General features: G+C 34.7%; 1 protein-coding gene across 1 annotated transcript; it reads right to left on the bottom strand.

Moving 5' to 3' along the window:
- Positions 1–29: 29 nt before the first annotated feature.
- vwa5b2 (von Willebrand factor A domain containing 5B2) lies at positions 30–23508 on the bottom strand. Its single transcript, XM_051129083.1, is given in 24 exon segments — positions 30–2485; positions 2488–2875; positions 2956–2988; positions 2990–3074; positions 3161–3236; positions 3516–3566; positions 4808–4921; positions 5013–5141; positions 5240–5560; positions 5658–5889; positions 7661–7938; positions 8171–8408; positions 8514–8699; positions 10192–10306; positions 12901–13103; positions 14146–14256; positions 14476–14652; positions 14756–14880; positions 16051–16182; positions 18161–18318; positions 19456–19681; positions 20518–20733; positions 20869–21036; positions 23419–23508. Coding segments are annotated over 23 exon segments (3915 nt in total). The 5' UTR covers positions 21008–21036; positions 23419–23508; the 3' UTR covers positions 30–2303.

Raw genomic sequence — 23508 nt, forward strand, 5'->3', positions numbered from 1 at the left:
CTGTTTTCTTAAAACCTGAAGAAGCGTCATTTGGAATCATTCAGAGCATTTTATTGTATGGATTTGTAAGTGATTGAAAATAAAATGTCATAATTTCAAAACATTCATAGTAACCACAGATTCTTATGATTGAACATGAAAAATATAGCCCCAGGTTTTGCAGATTGTTTTTGTGGTGTTACCTGAAAACAAACTTGAAAGCAAACTCCAAAAGAACAAAAGAAATTCAAAACATCTCAAGAATGCTAAAAGCAAGCAGTCATTGCCAAGCACACAGAAATCAATTGCTGTCAAAACAAAACACAAATGAGCCTACAAAATACAATTTATCAGTGTTAGATTGTTTAAATGGTTAACAGCTCTAAAACTGAGTAATACTGACAGAATCAGTCATTCCAAAAAATGTGGTTTGAACTAAAGTCTAGTTTAGTTTTAAACTTGACTAAAGTAAGAAACAGATTAATTAAATTAAATCAGCTGTTGTACACTACCGGTCAAAAGTTTAGGGTCAGTAAAATTAAAATGAAAGTCATTTATGCACACCAAGGCTGCATTTATTTGATTCTAACTACATTATTGTTGTGAAATATTTTTTCAATTTAAAATAAATGTTTTCTATTTTAATACGTTTAAAAATGTAATTTATTTCTGTGATGCAAAGCTGAATTTTCAGCATCATTACTCATCATTCTGATATGCTCATTTGCTGCCCAAGAAACATTTCTTATTATCAATATTGAAATACTGTACTGCTTAATATTTTTGCGGAAACAGTACTTAAGGATTTTTTAATAAATAGAAAGTTCAAAAGAACATTAATTTGAAATCAATTAAGGTGAGACACTGCAGGTGAATAGGGTAAAAAAAAAAAAAATTAACTAATACTTACCCAGTAGATTTATTGCATTGATAATTGCCAACTTTTTTTTGTATTACAAGTTTTCTAAGGTTTAAATATGCAAATGAGGCATTATTTAATGAAATGTGTAAATTTGCATACATTTCTAGCACAAAAATCTAACACTGGAGTCATTTTCAAAATTCTTGTTCAATTTTTTGACATATTAGAGGCAAATGTTTTTACCCAAAATTCCCTCTGTATCTCATTTTTGTCATAATTCAGATACTTAGAACAGACAGAAAACAATATATTTTCACAATTTTTAGGGGAATAAAATGTTGTATATAATCAAGCTAATTATATACTAACAAATCCCTCTATAAAAACCTTCAGAATATAGACATGAATAAAAACTGAAGTGGAGATTTTTGGCTCAGTGTAGGAGAAAGAAACTCATTTTGAGAAAATATCTTTTAAAAATATGTATTGTAATTGAAATATATTGACACAAATAGATAAACTGCTAAAAAAGAAATACTTTGGATGTTTTCTTTCCACTAGTCTGAAAAAACACTTTATGAAAAATCAAAAAGCCCAAAATCTTTTGACAGGTACTTGAAAAAACTATTTTTTTTCTGCAGTGTCTCCCCCGAAGTGTAACATTGTAAATCCTTAGTCACTTTTAAACAATTTAATGTGTCCTTGCTGAATTAAAAAAAAAAAAATAATTCTTACTGACTCTAAACTTTTGACCAGTAGTGTAAGTTAAGGCAAGAATGTGTAATTTTGGCCTGCTATACATGTTGGTGATTGGTTTCATGAAGCATCCACTACTAGTCATTTTGCTATTGCTAAGATAAAGTGCTGTCAGATCTGCAGTGAACTACATTCTACTGCATAATTAGACTGAGGCCCACAGATTAAGGCAAAGCTTGTACAGGATTGTGGTCAGGGCATGAGAAAAACTAGAACACAACTAAATCCTTTATGTGACCTTGAACCACAAAACCACTCATAAGGGTCAGTTTTTTTGAAATTGAGATTTATACTTTATCTGAAATCTGAATAAATAAGCTTTCCATTGATGTATTTGTAACAACATTTACTGAGATATAACTATTTAAAAATCTGGAATCTGAGTGTGCAAAAAAATTCCAAATATTGAGAATATCACCTTTAAAGTTGTCCAAATGAAGTTCTTAGCAATGCATATTACTAATCAAAAATCATGTTTTGATATATTTACGGTAGGAAATTTACAAAATATCTTCATGGAACATGATCTTTACTTAATAGCCTAATGCTACAAATATACCAGTGCTACTTATGACTAGTTTTGTGGTCCAGGGTCACTTATTTCCATTGAAAGACATCTTAGATGAACTCTATTCTGCTAAATTGACTTATGAATCCAGCCAACAGGATTAAATTGAAGTAAAACCCCAAAAATGTAATCTTTTTCTCACATGTTATTGGGGTTGTAGCAAAGCACGTTCAGTTTGATGTTTTCATCCCAGTGACGCAACAGCAGGAAAAGCTGCCTGGCCGCTGCCCTCAACCCTGCCAGGTCGACGCCCTCCGGCAGCGTTTGACACTTTAACCAGAAATCTGCTTTGGCAGCCACCAGTTCCCACTCCACAAAAACCCAGCGCATCGGTGCTCCAGCCAGGCTAGAGCCACCGCTGTGGCCCAGCTTGAGCTCTCTACGTCAATCTGTGCCAGCTCCTCTCCATGAGGTTCTGCAGGATCCAGCAGAGGACCTTCACACGTGTCAGTCTCAGAGCCCCGCCCACTGTCAGCCTGTGTGACTCCACCTACCAATTTTGGAGAACCTTCCTCTACAGGCTCGGACCATGAGTCTCGGATGTGTCTTGTTGACATGGTGGGTGGTGAAGTACAACGGAAAGGGGGGCTGAGACTGCTGCGGTGGCTCAGGTACGGGGATGCTCGTTTCAGGCGGTCCAGAGGGATCTGGATGCACTCGGAGTAGGATTCAGACAGCAGAAATGCACCTGATGCCAACTGTAGGCGCACCTGTGGGGATATTAAAAGTGAAGTAGGTAAGATTGACTTCTTGTGATTAGTTTTGTAAATCAGTATGCAATTACACCAACCAGTGGCAAGTAGTCAGGCGAGTCTGTCTCTAATGTGTCTGTCAGTCTCTGCAGAAAGACAGTGAGGTTTGAGAGGAGCTTGTTTTCCGTTATTGCCCTTTAGTCTGCCCAGATTGAACCTGGAGAACATAGAAATTCAGTGTGATAGTACCATAAAGTATAAATCATTACAAAGTGTGATATATTTTCACAGATCAGTGCTGACTTGGACCCGAAGAAACTTTCAACAGAGCGCTGAGAGCGAGAAGACACTGCTGATGGACTGATGCTCCCTCCTGTGCCTGAAAAACACGCCTTCATGGTTACTCCTACAATTAACTACTCATTTTTAAGGTATATAAACAGTTTTAAAGGTGTGATCACACTTATCATTGCTTGGTGGAATTTTACAGGCAATATCCCATGCAGATTTTGCTGGTGTTTAAGTTGGTCATGCAAATTTATTTGGTTAAAAAATGACTCCATGCATTATGCATCGCTACATTATTGACTAGACCTTTCACCAAAACATTGCTGATGTGACCACACCTTAATGCATTCTTTCTTTCTCCTATACTCACTACTGTCCCAGGATTTCATGCTACAAGGGGATGCAGGTGTGTCGTCTCTGTCTGGGTCCAAAAAACAGAACAGAAATTCAGAGTTGCACTGAAAACATTGTTTTATAGCCACACAGTTTTCATGGATGTCCTTGCATCAGTATTTCAAGTGGGTTTCCTTTTCTGGTATCTGTATTTGGGTTGCTTATTGGAAGTTCTTGTTGAGCCTAAGACTGTTTACTGTTTACGCACTGTTTAATGCATATTGTAGACAAAAATGGTAAAACTTGGCTGAAATTGTGAGCTTCAGTCTGGCTGATCTGGGCAGTTTTATCAGTCTGATGGGCAACACAATCATGTTTACAGGACTACAAGGCTGCTACAAAGACCACTTTTGAGCTCAAGAGCTTTGTTTGAGGCAAATAAATTGTTGTATTGTAAATAATGGTTTATTTTGAGCTGCATTTGTCCTAATTTAGGCCCAGTTTGAGATTCCAAAAGCTCTCCAAAGCTGCATTAATTTGCTATATTACAGCTATATTGTGAAATATTATTGTTTACTATTAATATTTTAATATATTTTAAATGTAAGTTATTCCTGTGATGCAAAGCATTTTTTAGCATCATTACTCTTCAGTCATCAGTGTGACATGATCCTTCAGAAATCATTCTAATGTGCTGATTTAGTGCTCAAGAAATATTTCTTATCAATGTTGAAAACAGCTGTGTGGCCTAATATGTTGGGAAACCATGATACTTTTTAAAAAGATTCTTTGATGAATAGAAAGTTCAAAAGTACAGCATTTATTTGAAATAGAAATTTAATTCATCCTTTCTGAACATACACTAGCAGTCAGAATTTTTTGGACGGTAAGATTTTTAATGTTTGATAATAATTGCTAATTGATAATAATGCTAATAATAATAATAATAATAATAATAAATGTTTCTTGAGCAGCAAATCAGCATATTAGAATGATTTCTGAAGGATCATGTGACACTGAAGACTGGAGTAATGATGCTGAAAATTCAGCTTTGATCACAGAAATAAATTACATTTTAAAATATTTTTAAATAGAAAGCAGTTATTTTAAATAGTAAAAATAGTTCACAATATTACTGCTTTTGCTCTGGTTTTGGATCAAATAAATGCAGGCTTGGTGAGCAGAAGAGACTTCTTTAAAAAACATAAAATCTTACTGTTCAAAAAATTTTGACTGGTAGTGTAAGTATCAATTTCTTCAAAAAAATGTATTACTGACCCCAAACTTCTGAATATATATGCGAGTGTTCATATATAACTTCAAAGTTACCTGTCGATGTGTGTGTATCTTCTGTTTCTTCACTGGCTCTGCTGGAGGGACGGCGTCCCAATCCCACTGAACACAGTTTCTGTCTTCTGCTATGTCTGGTCCCAAACTGAACACCTAACACACACACAGAGGAAAATTTCATTCTCACCATGTATTGTAGTGTGTTTTATGTGTGGATTGTGTGTGTTATATCACATGTGTGTACCCATGTGTCGTGTGCTCTGAGGTTGATTTCTTGTATTGGTATCTGTGGTGGTGAAGCTTGTATACATGCAGACGATTCCACAGCTTTTGCTGGTCTGGATTGCTTTCATTCTGTACCGCCTGAACGGACCTACACAGCCAAACAACAGGAAAAAAATGGAGCATCCTGTTTGTAACTTGAATTTTCAAATTCAAATATTTTGTTTGTAACTGTTATTCCTGTCAGACCTCTTTCAACTTCAATATCTGTTTCTTTCTCTGCCATGTTTTCAAAGTCTCTGATGACAGATCTTGCAGTCAGCTGGTGGATAATCTCATCCCAGGACCCAGTGCTGGTTTGCAGGGCTGCTGAGCTCTCCGTGTCCCACAGAAGAGACAGATCCACTCTGACCTCCCAGGATACAGCCCTTCCTCCCAGCATGCCATGGATGACTGAGCGACACTGGGCCCCTGAAGCCTGGAACTCGCCTGGGGGAGCGGCTGAGAATAGGCATTCGGGATCAGTAAAGGTGTCCCAGTCTAGTGGGGAAGCTGGGAACAGGAGGCCATCTGGATAGAGAGTGGTAGGTAAAAAGAAAAGGATGATTTAATATGCATCTGTATGTATTCATGTTGATGCATTAGCTGTAAGACTGTTTTCACTCACTGGAGTCTGTTAGGCTGGGATGGGATAGACCTCCTCGTGAGGTGCTGTGGGTGTCTGTGTCACTCTCCTCCAGTCGGCCCCCGATGGCCTGCTCAAATGAGACCTTCTCTAGCGCTCTCCTCAACCGGTGCATGTCCAGGTCACCCTGTGGAGATGAGAAACTTCGGCCAGCCAGAGCAGAGCGAGCTAGTGCCTTCTGCCTGCGACGAGACTCATCCAAGAGCTTGCCAGCCTACAGAAACATACATAGACTACCAGTTATATATATAGTTTTGAATTCTTTTATTTCTATTTTATGTTCAGACTCCTGAACATAATGATCCACAGCTGTGTTGTTGTTTTTTTTTTGTTTAGTGATAGTTGTTCATGAGTCGCTTGTTTGTCCTGAACAGTTAAACTGTCTGCTGTTCTTCAGAAAAATCCTCCAGGTCCCATAAATTTTTTGGCTTTTCAGCATTTTTGTGTATTTGAACCATTTCCAGCAATGACTGTTTGATTTTGAGATCCATCTTTTCACACTGAGGACAACTGAGGAATTCATATGCAACTATTACAAAAGGTTCAAATGCTTACTGATGCTTCAGAAGGAAAAAGATGCATTAAGAGAAGGGGTGAAAACTTTTGAATTTGAAGATCAGGGTAAATTTGACTTATTTTGTCTTCTGGGAAACATGTATCTATCTTCTTTAGCTTCTGAAGGACAGTACTAAAAATATGGTATTTAGGCAAAATAAGAAAAATGTACACATATTTATTCTGTTCAAAAGTTTACACCCCCAGCTATAATAGTTGCATATGAGTGCCCTCAGTTGTCCTCAGTGTGAAAAGATGGATTTGGAGAAAAACCCAAGAATTTGTGGGACCTGAAGGATTTTTCAACTTGTTTATTTATTTTGGTAAAATAATTAACATTCTGCAGATGTTTTTGACTTGTTAAAAGAACAGTTCACTGGAAATGGAAATTTGTGGAAATGTACTTATTCTCAGGCCATTAAGATGTGATGCTTTTATCAGCTGTTTGGAGAAATTTAGTCACCCATTCAAACATGCAGATGTTTCAGTTAACTGATGGACTGGATTGGTGTGGATTACATTACTGTGATGTTTTTATTACATCTTGTAATGGCACCCATTTACTGCAGGGATCCATTGAGCAAATTCTCAGCAAATTTTCTGAGGGTTTTTCATTTTTGTTTATACTATTCCTATAACTTGGTAACACTTTATAAAAAGCTCTTATTTGTTAACATTAGTTAATGAATTACCTAACATGAACTAGCAATTAGCATTATATTTTTATCTTATATATTTCTTAACCTTTTTTTCTTTTTTTTCCAAAAAAACATCACTTCCTCTGTTTTAGAAACCAGGATGGCTTGAATGGCTTTTTAATTTGCACTTCAGGAACACTTTTTCCAAGTTTCTATGTTCATTTTACTTGTAAAGCATATACATTTTCTTTGCAGGCTATTTTAGATTACTGGTACTATACATGTAAACAGATGTGTAAAACGTGAACTTTCTTTATGTGTAGTGAATTCCTAAATGTGATCCTGGACCACAAAACCAGTCATAAGTAGCATGGGTATATTTGTAGCAATAGCCAACAATAGAGTGTATGGGTCAAAATGATAGATTTTTCTTTTATGCCAAAAATCATTAGGATATTAAGTAAAGATTAAGTTCCATAAAAAATATTTTGTAAATTTCCTACCATAAATATATCAAAACTTAATTTTTTGATTAGTGATATGCATTGCTAAGAACTTCATTTGGACAACTTTAAAGGCAATTTTCTAAATATTTTGATTTTTTGGCACCCTCAGATTCCAAATTTTTAAATAGTTGTATCTCAAATATCTTCATATCCTAACAAAACATACATCAATGAAAAGATTATTTATTCAACTTTCAGATGATGTATCTCAATCTCAAAAAATTGACCCTTATGACTGCTTTTGTGGTCCAGGGTCACAAATACAAATGTCATTTGCTGCTGTCACCTTCCCTGATGCAGAATCAGTGTCCCCTGAAGAAGTGGCATTCTGAGTCCACGGAGACTCCCAGCGCGAGAGGCCTCTACTTTGTGTGGGCTCCATTCTCTCCAAGCCATGCGGCAGAGAACCCATGCCCAGGACAGAGCTCTCTGCTTGGGGAGAAACAGATGAGAAGGCCTTCTCACTGCTCAGAGAACAGTGTGTCAACACATACTGATCCTGAACATATGAATCCTGTTGAATACGCCAGCGCACATCACTGGTGCTGTAGTCCGTGTCGCCACCTGCGGATCACATAGGGTATGATTTGGAATTGCTACTAATACTTTTTTTCAAAATATCTTCTTTTATATTCCACAGATAATGAGAAATGCATCCTGTAAGCACGCATTATGTATACAGTGCACAAATTTTGTATGAATGGACTAGACCTACTACTACTTATACAACCTGTGTGATTATGTGGTATCCCACAATACAATGCACTTAAATCTTAAATAGATCCTGTAGTTTTACCAGGGCTGGCGGCATTATCGGTGGCATGTGCACAGGAGAATTCCGACGAGATTTCTCGTGAAATTTCCCGCAGCGCTTCCTCAAAATCTCCTTCCACCCCGCACTCTCTTACGGCATCTCTCTCGCGCTCCTCCGGGGGAACCAGAGGCTGAAGGAGCTCAGAAGTGGATGGAGAGAACTCGAAAACCGACCCCGCTGAACCACGTGGACGGCTTCGGTATGGACGAGGCTTCACCTGCTTATGAGCAAGTGTAAACTAAGACTTTATACAACAGTACGCATCTCATTTATTTTAACACGTCTTCATTTGGAATATATTGAACAGCAGAAAGTAGTGTCTCACCTCAGTTTTCTGGGCCCTGAATCCAGACACGTCATATAGAGTGCAGTAGCCAATCAGGCAGTTGCCAGGGTAGAGCGGAGGAATTTCATTGGGTGAGAGAAGGGCCTCCACATTGTCCGGCACATACCAGTCAATCCGCACATCCGTCAACACGGGTTCCAGAGCTTTCTTTAGACATTTAATCAACTGTAGAAGATAATCAAAACATTGATTACTACACTACAACACAAAAATACACATTTTTTTTTTTTTTTTTTTTTTTTTTAAAAAGATTTACAGATTTCCACAAATATCAAGGTTCTACTATGTTTTCATGGTACTGCAGTACTTGCATGGTATTTTAAACATATTTTCAGAACTACTTTGGAGTTAAAAATTAATACCATAGTAAAATAATTATAGTACCATGGTATATTTTAAAGTACCATAGTTTTACCATGTAATGCCATTTTGATGCCCATTATTCACAACATTTTGGACATCTTGCAAGCTAGTTTAATAAATGTAATTAGAAATTAGGATGTTAAGATCTTGTTCCATGAAGATATTTTGTAAATTTCCTACCACACATATATTAAAACTTAATTTTTGATTAGTAATATGCTAAGAACTTAATTTGAACAACTTTAAAGGTGATCGTTTTTTTTGCCCCCTTAGATTCCAGATTTTTAAATAATTGTATCTTCTATCTTGTATCTCTTTTACATTGTTGTCAGCAACCGATAAGATTTTGTTTTCAACAAAATAAAAGCTCTATAATTTACATAAAAATGTTATAAATAACATAAAAAAAGTTGGTATTGTAATTTTACTAATATTGTAATTTTTATTCTGTAAAATAAAATCATCATTATTATTATTTAAATAATTAAATTAATAAATTAAACAAGTAATTAATTTAAATTCTTTAAATAATTTTTATAAATTAATAAATAATAGGTTTCTTTTACTATAAAACAGTAGTATAAAATATTTTACTGTATATATTTACTATATTTTATTATAATTACTAAGTTGTAATAGTATTCTATTGATTTGTTTAATTCTTATATAATTTAACTGTATATTTTATATAATTATACAATAAAATATTTATAATAACTATTATTATGTTAATAATTAATACTTGTTTTATTTTTACAGTACAATAGGACTATTTTGATATTAATTTAAAATATTTATATATATATATATATAAATAACTTATTTTATTATTATTAAGTAATAATAGTAGTCTTTATTGATTTGTTTAATTTTATATATTTTATATAATTATACAATAAAAATATTAATAATAATAATAACTATTATAATTATTTTAATACATGTTTTTACAATAGTACAGTAGTACTATTTTGATATTAATATATTTCTTTATGAGTACATTTTTATATTTTAAATAAAAATAATACCATTATTATTTTGAACAACAACAACACTAATAATAATAATTTTTATTGTTCAAATTAATATTTGAATATTATTTTTATAATATTCTTATTTATTATTGTATAGTTAATGACATGCCTGGTAATAAAATGAGATTCTACTTGTATAACAATAACAATCAAATATTCTTTTATTTGAAAGCACATTTTTAATTTCTTGGTATTATAAACTGAGTTGACAATAGCGGTTCTGTCTCTGTCCCTGTAGAGGGCACTATGAACTTTCGCACCTTCGGCTGAAGCCTTTCTTCCTCACTGAGAAACTCTGTACTGCCTCCCGTAACCTTGGCAACGCCCTGCAGTAGCCTCCGACAGGCTTGAGGACCAAGACCCAGACCAAAACACCTGGAACAAAACCAAGAATATGTCAAAGCACAGGTACTTCAATGCAAATATACTTGGTCATTGTATATAGTGCATATGTTTGATATAAAGACACTGTATATGTGCATTGAACTACCTGTGTTATGACATATTCTTATTTATAATGAATTATAAGGACGTATGTAGTGTTTCAATGCGATGGATTGCCAATGTTACAATGTGAGAGAAAACAGAATATGTTTAGTATTCCCTCGACAATAATCTGGACCATTTCACTAATTAAATGTCTGAAGAGAAACAGAAGCCAGGCGACACACACACACAATGCACACACACACGCAGCTGTTTGGAATTCAGGTCTGCTCCGTCTGGGTCGAAGGCTTTTAAATGTCTTGACTGAGTATCAATAACGAGTCTGTGTTCCAGTACAGTGAAAGCTATATGTGTGTGTATGTGTATGTGTGTTTGCTAAAGAGCATTTCTCTCTAAATATCAGTCAGTGTATTATGGGAAGACACACTTTGTGCTGTAAAATGTAAATGCACAGTACGACAAAATATTTTTCAACCTCAGCTTCATCTTTGTTTACTGAAAATGTGCAACGTCATGTGCAGTATTCATTTTAAGGTGGAATACTACAGAAATACTACAGTAAATAATTAAGGTGGAACAGATTGGATAAGTCAGAGTGGATAAGACACAAGACAGGAGCAAATACAAGTATGTTTGAAATCTGCATTACAGCTGTTTCCTATCTGACTGACTAAATGAGTTTCATTTAGATATATTATCGAGGCATGGGGTGTTTCCATGGTAATGCCTTTAGATAAAATTGATCGGCGTTTAAGTGCTCTAAGTGTTTAGCTGGTGACAAAAGTGTTGAGCTTTTATGGGTGTTTGCTGTGAAGTGAAAGGTGTTTAGGTTGTTTTAAAGGCGTCATCAACTGTTCTTGGAAGTCCACTTATAATGTAATCAAGATTTTTACATAAAAAAACAGCATAATTTAGAAGTAATAGGCTATTTTCTGTCCTGTTTTTACCCCCCTCATCAGATTGAATAGGTGTGGCTGATTGTACACTTGGAAATAAATGCCCACTGCTATGACTGGCTAACAGCTGTGTATGTTTGACAGTCTACATCCTTCAAAGATGGACGCATAAATAATCAGTACATATCAAACGATCTGTAATAACAAACAAAGCAATAGATGCCACATAATAAAAACAGTCACGCTAATGTGTATTCAGTATAGTCGGCACAGCATCATCTTTTAGTTTCAATGTTTCTGAAAATCTTGTGTCAAATTGTGCAATGTTTGTAAACGAATCAGTAGTAAAATGAAGTGAACAAACAAGCAAGTTCTTACTGACGTGGTCTGGAACTTCATAAAAAAAAAAAAAAAAAGTCATCCATTCTTTCCTAACGTTGGGATCAGAGGAAAGGCTGTTTTTCCATATCTTCTAGTATTCGGAGCTGTCTTTATGGTTTGATTTCTGCGTTTGCCTCTGTCATTATTTACGCTACATGTGTGAATTGGTGGGCAGGGCTAAACAGGCAGTGATGTAGAAGCAGGCGTTGATCTTCTTCTGCGGAGGTGGTGCTTATCCACACTGTTACATCATAGAGTGGCACATTCCACAACCTGTCATTTTGTCAGACTGGCTTCAGTATAAGCTGATTAACAAGAAAGTTTTGAGTTCTGAAACTTACAGGATGTTTTTATAGTACCATGATACCTCTTATATGTCAAAATATCAAGGGAATTTGCTGTGTTTGCAGATGTGAATAATAATTAGGGGTCAACGGATATGTGTTTTTCAGGGCTGATACCGATTATTACAGATATTTAGAACCAACATATATATATATATATATATATATGTCTGATGTAAAAATTAATAACAAGGGCTCTGACAAAAATTTTATTTAAATGCTTTGAAAATTTTTTATTGGCAAATCAGTTTTGAAAATGGCCGATACCGATAACCATAAAAATAGATAGTAACACTTTATTTTGATAATCCAGACATTCTACTAACAGTAAGTAAATTTGCAACTGCATGTCAACTAATCATTAGAGTATTAGTAGACTGTCTGCTTAATATCTTCTAACACTCTTCTAAACTTTGCAAGTTCATGTCAACTTATTCTACTAACCCTAAACCTAACCTGTCTGCTCTGTCAGTTAGTAGACATGTAGTTGCAAACTAATGAGAATTAGTTGACTTGTATTTACAAAGTTACTTATAGTTAGTAGAATGTCTAAAGTGGACTATCAAAATAAAGTGTAACCAAATAGATGTATATATGTCTGGTGTTAAAATTTTAAATGAATGTCAATATAGAGAACAAGGGCTCTGACAAAAAAAATTGTTTTAATGCTTTTAAATTATTTTATCGGCAAATTGTTTTTTAAAATTATCGATACTAATAACTATAAAAATGCCAGACCAATTGGTTGACCCCTGATAATAGTACATCATAAGTGTTATGATTGTCATGGAAGACTATCTGTTCAGAATAACGTTTATCTTGGGTATTAGTTCTTAGGTGTTACCTGGCATGGTGTCTTGCTATTAGCAATGCTAATTTAATGTAATTGTACAGTTTTTACCTGACGTTACAGGCGTTCCTCCTGACCAGTTCTAGCACGCGGCCTACACTGCTGCAGGTCCCATCCAAGAGGATGAAGAGCTGTCGTGGGCAGCTGCGGTGGACAGGCTGCCGATAAACCCAGGACAGCGCCCCCCACAGGTTAGCACCACCCTGGTCTATGCGCATCTTCTGGATGTACTCTAATGCCTGAGTCACTGTACTCTGAAAAATGAGAGAGGGAGAGAGTCCCTTAAGCCCTGATATAATAAAAAAACAGTTTTTTTTTGTACATCAGACAAGGTTTTTACAGGTACAAGTTTTAGTTTTATCCATTCATCATGAATGAATGAATTAATTACTGAAAAATATATCAGGGGCATTTCTTTCGAGGAGGCAAAGCAGGCAGTGCTTCCTCCAAATATTGAATATGAAAAAATTTGTAGTACAAAACATAACATTAAAAAGTGTATGAATCACTTATTTTTCTAAAGAAACATTATCCAACAGCGAGACCAGCAAGTAAAGTTTAAGCAGAAGTCTACGTCTTTCTTGCCTCCCCTGAACCCATTGAGGTTTTTGGCAGAAGCTTTGATGACTGATGATCCGAAAAATTTAAAAATTGTTAAAAGTTAACTATTAAAAAGAATAGCTGAACATGAGTTCACAAATAAAATATATTGTTTTGAATTGTTACTGCCTTGAGTTATTATTTTGGAATAAATTTAAAATGCTTAAAAACACTAACTTGATGAGATTCATACTTGGCTTTAATAAACAGAATAATGATTACATTATTAATGTATAAATAGAAAATAGTTTTTTTTTCTTTTTTCTGACAGTGTAAGTAATATTTAACCAAGAAAATGTGACTGGGACATGAATTTACATTTGATTAAAAAAAACCTTGTGATGGAAGAGCACCATAGGGCTATAAGCTCTGTGTGATCAAGATGTAAAGAGCAGTGGTGCACAATGGAGCAAAACAAGTTTGTTTTTGATCATTGCATGCTGTAAAATGCATGGCAGTGCCATATGGCTCTCGCTGTTTAAAACAATTTGTCCTGCCAGACCCTGGACCTGCTTCAACCTGATATTACAGCGTCATGGCAACCAGTAGTAGTGACCTGGACAAGAGATTGTTATCAGCAGGTCACTCATTGGTAAACATCAACCATCTCACACATATCCACAACCCTGTGTGATCTCCATCTTCCTGAGTTTGAGTTTCTCCTAAAATAAATACAGTGCAGTAAGAAATACTCACATCTGTGCAGGGCTTGCTGGAGCTGAAAAGAGGCCTGACTGTTGAGCAAATGCCAGCGATGTTCAGCATGGAGCGGGTCGGCAGACTCTTGATGGTCACCAACATCCCCTCCTGTCAAAGATACAAAAGCATTTTCTAGTTATTTTCAACGGGCATATAATGCATATTCTGAGTGGAATCCTATCAGGTTATATTATTTAAACAAGAGCTGATTTTAAAGAACCACTGATCTGTGCTGTATAGCAAATAATAACAGTTTGAGGGGTAAAATCATGTACTGAAACCAAAAAGCCAACATTTAGCGCCAGAAGATATATGAGAACTATGAACCTTGATTTTGTTGATGTTGTGCTGTGTCATTGTGTTGCTGTTGTCAATGAGGAAGATGAGCTCTCTGCTGGCCTGCTGCAGTTCTGTTGGTTCTGACAGCAGATCAGGGCAGAAGTTAAGCATCAGGACAGGGTTCAAGAGCAGATCCTTGTGATAGCGTCTTCGTATGAACTCCAGCTGAGGGAAGCACATGCACGCATGTAAGACCTAAATAATACTGTCAGTGATGTTTGATCAAGATGAAATCCACAATGCAAGTGTCTAATAGCAATAATCTTACCCTCTTCTCAGACTCTGCCTCCTTTCGGGCAAAGCGAATGAAATCTCGTCGAGCACGGATCTGCTGCTCGTACTCACTAAATGTGAGTCGGCCCCTCTCTAGGGTGACCAACGGGCTATGAGGCTCTGCAGGCAACAGTGAAAGTGACTTTCAGGTAATATATTATCACTGATGCACTATTAACAGTTCTTCTTTGCAGCAATTACAGCAACAGCCAAAAATACATTATATGGGGCAAAATTATCAATCAAAAATCATTAGGATATTAAGTAAAGATCATGTTCCATTAAGATGTTTAGTAAATTTCCTACTGTAAATATATTAAAACTTAATTTTTGATTAGTAATATGCAATGCTAAGAACTTCATCTGGACAACTTTAAAGGTGATTTTTTTTGCACCCTCAGTTTCCAGATTTTCAAATAGTTGTATCTCAGCCAAATATTGTCCTATCCTAAAATACTGTCCTATAATAAATCTCAATCTCAAAAAAATTAACCCGTTTTTTTGGTCCAGGCCTTTTTTTTTTATATATATATTTCTATTATTTAGTTTCAGTCATTTTAGTACTTAAACTTAAATTTAATGAAAATAAGGAATAATCTGAAATAAAATAAGTTCAGGATTTTTATGTTTTATTTTATTTCAGTTAATGCCTATATTATTTCAAGTAACAATTTTTAATGGTTTTGGTTTAAGTTTTAGTTAACAATATGGTAGTGCCAAATTTGACCCCCTATCCAAGGAGTAGCTGTTTATAAAACGTGATGCATTATGGCCATATTTTAGGCTTTTCTTTAAGCCTTTTGCTATTTTGCTTGGAGTATAATAGGTTCAACACACTCTCGTAGCATAAATACAATAGGAATAAATTACATTTTAAAACATTTTAAAACCGAAAAACCAAGTTATTTTAAATTATAATTACACATAAATACAATTTTCTTTCAAAAAGTTGGGAATGGGGAAACTATGATGCTCAATTTGGCAACTGTAGGACAGGAAATGCTGCCTTTTAAAGTAAAATGTTTTAATGGTAAAGGCATCAGCTGTTTTTGTTGCTATAAAGTTTGCATTTACATTAAAAAAATATATTTTGTAGCATGATTTGAGCTGGACAAACTAATTTTATGTTAATGTTGTCAGAGTTCATTGCTGCTTTGAAATATGCTATTTAAATGTAATATGAACACCGCTTTTTGGAGATTTTTACTTGATTTTTACTGTGGAAAATAGCTATGGAGGTGTTACCAAAATGCCAACCACCTTGTGATTTAATGTGTAGTTGGCTCTCACCGCTAAGGTGTAGTATTATTTCCAGATGTCGGTCACACGAATGCTCCTCCGCCAGAGTGATGTAGGTTGCATACGCAGACTGTGCACTGGGGTCGGCATCCGCACGCAGGGCATGGGTGGGGCTTTCCAGACCTGGAAGCGCAGAGATAGCATAAGAAGGTTACAGAGTCTGTTCACATGACATTTCAGCACTGATTTGATTAGTTGCTATGAAAGAACATCATGCTGGTGGGAATCTTTGACATCTGAGCCTCAGGGAACTAAAGATATGATAAAACAAATTCACAAGTGAAGACTGTTCCTGACTTTTAAATTAATTACATTTCAGACAGACATTTGATATGAATCTAGATATGCATACAAAATGGAAAGGTTAGTGTTTAATCTTAAAACAAAGTTTGTGGCTTTATAATCAGTTTAAACCTGTATAGTTTAATTTTAGAGCCTGATTTAAAAAAATATATATATACACTACCGTTTAAAAGTTTGGGGTCAGTACATTTTTATTGTTGTTTTTTTTTTTTAAGAAATTAATACTTTTATTCACCAAGGATGTATTAAGTTAATAATTAAAAGTTTATTAAAAGTTAATAATAAATAATTTACATTGTTATAAAATATTTATATTTTGAATAAACACTGTACTTTTTAAACTTGTTATTCATGAAAGAATCCTGAAAAAAAAAAAAATCACAGGTTCCAAAAAATATTTGGCAGCACAACTGTTGATATTATCCAACATTGATCATTCTAATAATAAATCCGCATATTAGAATGATTTCTGAAGGATCATGTGACGCTTAAGACTGGAGTAACAGCTGATAAAAATTCAGCGTTTCATCACAGGAATAAATTCTATTTTAAAGTATGTTAAAATAAAAAACATTATTTTATATTCTAAAAACATTTTGCAATATTACTGTTTTTTTCTATATTTTTAATCAAATAAATGCAGCCTTGATGAGCATAAGAGACTTCTTTAAAGACTATTACAAGTCTTACTGTCCCCAAACTTTTGAACGGTAGTGTATATATTTTGGTTTCTATATTATCCGTAAAAATACTACAGCAATTCTAAAGTTTCGGGTCAGTAAGATTTTTTTGTTAAAGAAACAAATACTTGATTGAAACATATTGATTAAAAGTGACAGTAAAGACAAATGTTACAATTTTTGAATTTTTTTTTATTCATCAAAGAATCCTGAAAAAGATCATTGTTTTCACAAAAATGTCAAGCAGCCCATTTATTTTTGAAATTGATAAAAAGAAATGTTTCTTGAGCAGCAAATCGGCATATTAGAATGATATTTGAAAGATAATGTGACACTGAAGACTGGAGTAATGATGCTGAAAATTCAGCTTTGCTTCACTGGAATAAATTACATTTTATAATATATTCAAATAGAAAAGTTATTCTAAATTGTAATAAATGTCACAATATTACTGTTTTACTGTATTTCAGATAAAATAAATGTAGCCTTTGAGCACAAGAGACTAACTGCAAAAAAAAAAAAATCATACCCCAAACTTTTGAATGGTAGTGTACCATTTTTATATACTGAAGTATACTGTTTCTTTATATATGGTAGTCCAAACATAGTACATCATAATATTACCATGGTACATGCATAAATGACAGTACTATCCTACTCAGTGTATATAAAAGTTGAGCCAGCTGAAAAAGAGCGGTCACTTTCCTCTGGAGCAATATGGTGTCACTGCTGCACTGTGATTTAGGTCTCTCTATCACCCTGCCTCCATCTCTCTCCTCTGTTCTAGTGGCCCGGAGCCTGAGCCAAACACTCTCTCTGCACACACCCTCGCAGACATGCTTTGGCTCCTTCTGGCAGGCGCACTGATATCTATCATAATCACTGAGGTCCATGCCAAGTTTTACGCTAACTGGATTATTTCAGAACACCAGCTGAACCTGCATGAACGTACAGTCACTTTTTAAATGCAAACTGAAAAAAAAAAAGGTAAGAGAGGAGCCCAGCTTACTGTATGTCTGCTCCTTCAGACATCATTGTTCTATATTTTTTACATTTAAGTTCTTGTTGTAGTATAAAGGTGACTTATGTTGGATAGGCTGGATAGAGTTGAATGTTACCAGCCAGCAGACAGGCTCCTCGAACCAGCAGCTGGAAGCTGAGCTGATAAGACGAGAGGTTTGTTGAAGTGCTGGTGAGCAAAGCATGGGTGCACTGCTGCCCGACTCCCAGCATCCTCTCCTGCTTTCCGGACACAGTGCCAAAGCACGTAGTCGGGCTGAAGGAGAGACGTGAAAAGTGATTCTTGGGAGGTCAAACCAGCAATTTTCACAATTTGTTATTCAGATAGTGTAAATCTAATTATCAAGGAAAGAGTAAGTATGTTTTATCAAAAATAATTATACAGTATGTTTATTACTTTGTGATTTTGCTTTTATTTGACTTATTTACACACATTCAAAGGTTTGGGGTCACTAAGATTTTTTTAAAATAAATTAATACTTTTATTCAGCTAGGACAAATTAAATTGATTAAAAGTGACAATACAGAGTCAAGATATTTATGATGTTAATATTTTTATAAATTCTATTTTGATAAGAATCCTGAAAATAAATAAAGACTTAATTTGCAATTTTTTTTTTAACAATTTTCAAAAATCATGTTTTTTAATTGTACATTCCAATTAATCTCAATCAAACTGCAGTTGGGTTATTTTGATTAAGTAAAAAATAACTAAAAAATACATCTAACACAATAAAACATGATAACAATGAAAAACATGATTTTTGAAAATTAAAAAATACAGAGTTATCTGTTTTTGCAAATAAACGTTAGAATGTTAGAATGATTTCTGAAGGATCATGTGACATTGAAGACTGGAGTAATGATGCTGAGCAATTCAGCTTTGCATCACAGGAATAAATTACATTTTAAAATAAAAAAAAAAAAATAGAAAATGTTAGATGTAATATCATTTTACAGTACTATGGTTTTCTGTATTTTTAATCTAATAAATGCAGCCTTGATGAGCATAAGAGATTTAGTTAAAAAAAAAAAAAAAAATCGTACCAACTCCCAACTTTTGAACAGCAGGGTATTTTATACATATATTTTAGGAATTTGAATATACACTGACTCTAAAATTTATTCATTTTCATAATTACTATGAACATGATCATTTTGTCTTCTTTTTTAACTAAATATTTGTTGTTTTATCATTTTTAACATAGGACTTGAATTAAAAAAAAAAAAACATTTGGTTTGTTAATATTTTTTACATCAAACATTTTAAATTTTAAAGGCTAAAATTTCCAAATTCTTTTTTGGACCTGTATATATAAAAAAATTATATATATATATACAGTGGTCATTTTAATTATAAAAAAGTAGTACAGCTCAAAGACATTGATTTTACCTGGTCTCCTCTGATTTTCCCCCATTTTCACTTTTTCCTGGTTGGAGCCGTGCTCTCACTATAGGTGTGAGCACTGTGGGATAAACCAGGCGGATTGCCCCATTTTCAAGTGTAGGAAGTTCAAGGGTGGTGCTGATGACAACAGATACAATTTCTAGCGGTCCAATCTGGCCTGTGCTCACAATGAAAGTGTTCCTCTCCAGGTCCTCATCCAGCAACAGATGACCTAAAATGAAAAAACATATAACAAGCCCTCAAAAATCTGTAGTATAAACCTGATTTTGGACACAGAAACCTAAAGTGAGATGTGTGTATTAATTTACAGACCATCTGAAAACAGGCACAGAGCCAACACAGCTCTCTGAAATAATGAATGCTGCCCGCATACTTCAGGCAGGACAAGTACAAAGCACTGTAAGAAGATTTATGAGATCGCCAAATACACTTCTGTAGTATGTGCTTGTGAACAGTGACAAAAGCCTGCAATGCTTGCTGGTCCTATTAATAAACCAGCATCAAAACCTAACACATAATGTACTCACCCCCTTGTCATCCAAGATGTTCATGTGTTTCTTTTTTCAGCCTTACCGAAATTATGTTTTTTGAGTGAAACATTTCAGGATTTCAGGACTGCTATGGTGCCCCGATTTTGAACTTTCAAAATTTAAATGCAGCTTTAAATGATCCCAAATGCGGTTGTAAATGATCCCAGACGAAGAAGAAGGGTCTGATCTAGTGAAACGATTGGTTATTTTCATTAAAAAAAATACAATTTAAATACTTTTTAATCTCAAACGCTCGTCTTGTCTTGCTCTCCCTGAACTGTGTATTCTGGCTCAAGATATGTCGAAAAAACCCAATCGTATTTTCTCCCTCAACTTCAAACTCGGGGCACCATAGAAGTCCACTATACGAAATCCTGAAATGTTTTCCTCAAAAAGCATAATTTCTTTACGACTGAAGAAAGAAAGACATTAACATCTTGGATGACAAGTGGCAAGTACATTATCTGTCAATTTTTGTTCTGGAAGTGGACTTCTCCTGTAACAGGTTAAAACTCACCGTTTGAGCATTGTATCTCCAGACCTGTTCCTCCACAGCATCCCCACTCCTTGCTGTGACCACACTGGGTGTGCAGCGCCGATCCTGGGCAGCAATCCAAACAGCAGTCCTCTAGCTTCCCACGGCTCTGGAGTTCCACACTGACCAGCCTACCGGACACCACTGCCTCAAATCCCACCACAACCTCCTTCTCCCCCAGAGGATACACAAACACACCTAAAAGTGAAGGTGAGAAGGACAGTGGTTTATTTTAGAGCAATTATTTGATGACAAGTATTTTCCTACTTATTACATAATCACACTTATTCAGTGTCTGGAATTATGTTACAGTATGTGTGCACTATCTCTTACCCTCTACAGGTTCAGGGTCAGTATTCACGTATGTGAGATGAGCCGTGATGCCCAAAGAGCAGCCATTGGCACAGGAAGTGATGTCGGATGTCTTCAGCAAAAGTGGGGCCCATGTGGTGCGATTTTTCAGTCCTGGCATTTTCCTCAAGAGAACATCATCTGCGTAAGCTAATTATGCTTGTTAAGAGGATGTTATCAACAAGATCCCTGAAGAATATTAAGCATGATAATTAATAAGCTTCATTTAATTAAAATGTTGACTTTGGTAGTCACAAGAGTTCATTTATTAACTACACTAAGAAAAGTCAATAAGAATAGCGCCCAGTGTGCTGTGTTTATCATCCTTTAATTACCCTCATTTCGTTTAAAGAAAATGTTGTATATAAGAAAATTTAATAGATAATGGATTGATTCTGACAGAAATTTACCAGTACCATTTTTCTACAGATATTTTTCTTACAGCATAACAGCCAGGGTTATTATCATAAATGAAACAATAAATAAATGAATAAATATTATTCAATTTGTTAATTAAATAAAATATTTAAAAAACTTTTTTATTTCAGCTATTTGTATTTAGTTTAATTTGAAGTACTCAAATAACTAAAACTTGATAAAAACTAATAGACATATTTTTAAAACAATAAAAATAATGAAATATAAAAATAACATTCAAAATTAATAAAAAACTATAATAGTATATCAATATAAAACTGGTAACAGCAAAACCACCAGTGGTGGGCAAAATGGGCAGATTATAAACTTTGTGAACCAAATCTTAGACAACATATCAGAGTCGGTAGCAGCGTGTTTCCATCAGATTATTTGCTTCAGCTACCATGAAACATTTTAAGAGCCGACACAACCTCTCGTTCACACAACTGGACATGTCCACCCCACATGCTGCCTGGCAACCGGGCAGCACTCATCCTGTCACAGTGGGAATGTACGTGTCAAACATTAACAGACTGGTCAATAGTGCAGCAGCACATGCATACAAACACCAGCAGCAAGTGTAATGCTCAAGTCAACGACCTGCTGCCTGCTGCCTCTGCAGAGGTGCAGATGCTAGAATTAGGGGACAGGGGATCAAATCTTGAAATTTGTCATTTGGTCTTATTAGCATTATAATTTTTTGTCTATTGATCAATCTAATGTGAGAATATTCAGTACTGAGTTCACTGGTTAATGATGCAGTGATGTTTGTTCTGTGCACAAGGTCTCTCAGGTACTCCTTGAACAAGGTGCACTAACACCTGCCACCTGGACACAAGTCCACTTACTGAGATTTACTGTGCCGTGATTAAATGTCAAGCGTGAATGAATACAAACACCACACTAGTGCAACACTAGTGTGTGTTTGTAAGTAAACTGCATTTATGAAGATTAAAGTTTACTTTTGACTTTATGACTTTGAGTTGCAGTAACGCTGTGCATCTAGATATTTTGTATTCTGACCAACATTGTTGCAAACAGCAAAATTTCTAAATGCATTTTGATAAACTGTTTGTATAGTTAAAAAAAAAATTGGTCAAGCTTTGCAGTGTCCTATAATGTATCAAGCATATGGAACAATCCCACAAAAATGAAAAGTCCTTAGAGAGACTTAATATGCAAGAGGCATTGCTGAGTAAACCATGCAAAGCATATGAAGGTGGAAAGATTTGATTTTGAGAACTAAGAAGTTTTGTAGTAAACTAGTGATTGTTTTACTGATGCTGTGCTAGTTACATGGACCTGATGGAGTCAGGCAGAAAAGCTTTACCAGTTACACAAGTTGAAACAAGTTCCAACTCTCTGTAAGGAGAGATTGCATTTATAAGATGACAGAGAAAATATTACCTATAAGTTTGATGCATATACAGTATGTGAATCACAATGAACTAAAAACAATAAACACATATATCTGCTGATGAAACAGAAGTAACTAACAAAATGTGATTAACTGATTACTGTCCAAATTTGTCATTTAAAAATTTAAATGAACAAAGAAAGGATTCAAGATACTCTTCTGACTTACTAACTTTGAGTAAACACGTCTTGCACAACTTGCATTTTGAAAAAACTGATGCACAAGTCTTTTTAAATGCATGTAAATGATAAATATGTAAAGAGAAAGATTATTTCAAGCTTTAAAGCTCATCAGAGAAATAAAAAAGGGACATGAAATTTAATTTACAAAACAAACAAACAAAAAAAGATTAGGGTAAGTTGCTAAAATGAATTTTTGAAAGTCTTTGTATCATTTAAAGGGTTCAGTCACTGAATCATTCAGAATGTTTTCATGATAAGAATCATATCGGTGCATAAAATGAAGCTGTGAAATAAACATAATTTAAATTAATTTGTATTTTCTCGTCAACTGTAAAGTTTACGCAAATCTATCAACTATTATTTACAGACATGCACTTGAGCATGTTAATTTCATAACATCATAGGAGTCCGCATGATTAATAACAAATAATCCAAATCATAACGACTGAAATGTTTTTGTATGTTTTGAAAAGGACAAAATGATGCACTTTACGTTCACGTCGAGTTTTCACTTACTTGATGAGCTGCTCCTTGATTTTTGCCCGGTTTGCTGTGATTCGGACGGTGACGTGTTACAGGTCTCTCTCCATCTCTCTGTCACTCTCT

Source organism: Labeo rohita, chromosome 2 (genome assembly GCF_022985175.1).
Source record: "Labeo rohita strain BAU-BD-2019 chromosome 2, IGBB_LRoh.1.0, whole genome shotgun sequence".
Taxonomy (NCBI): Eukaryota; Metazoa; Chordata; class Actinopteri; order Cypriniformes; family Cyprinidae; genus Labeo; species Labeo rohita.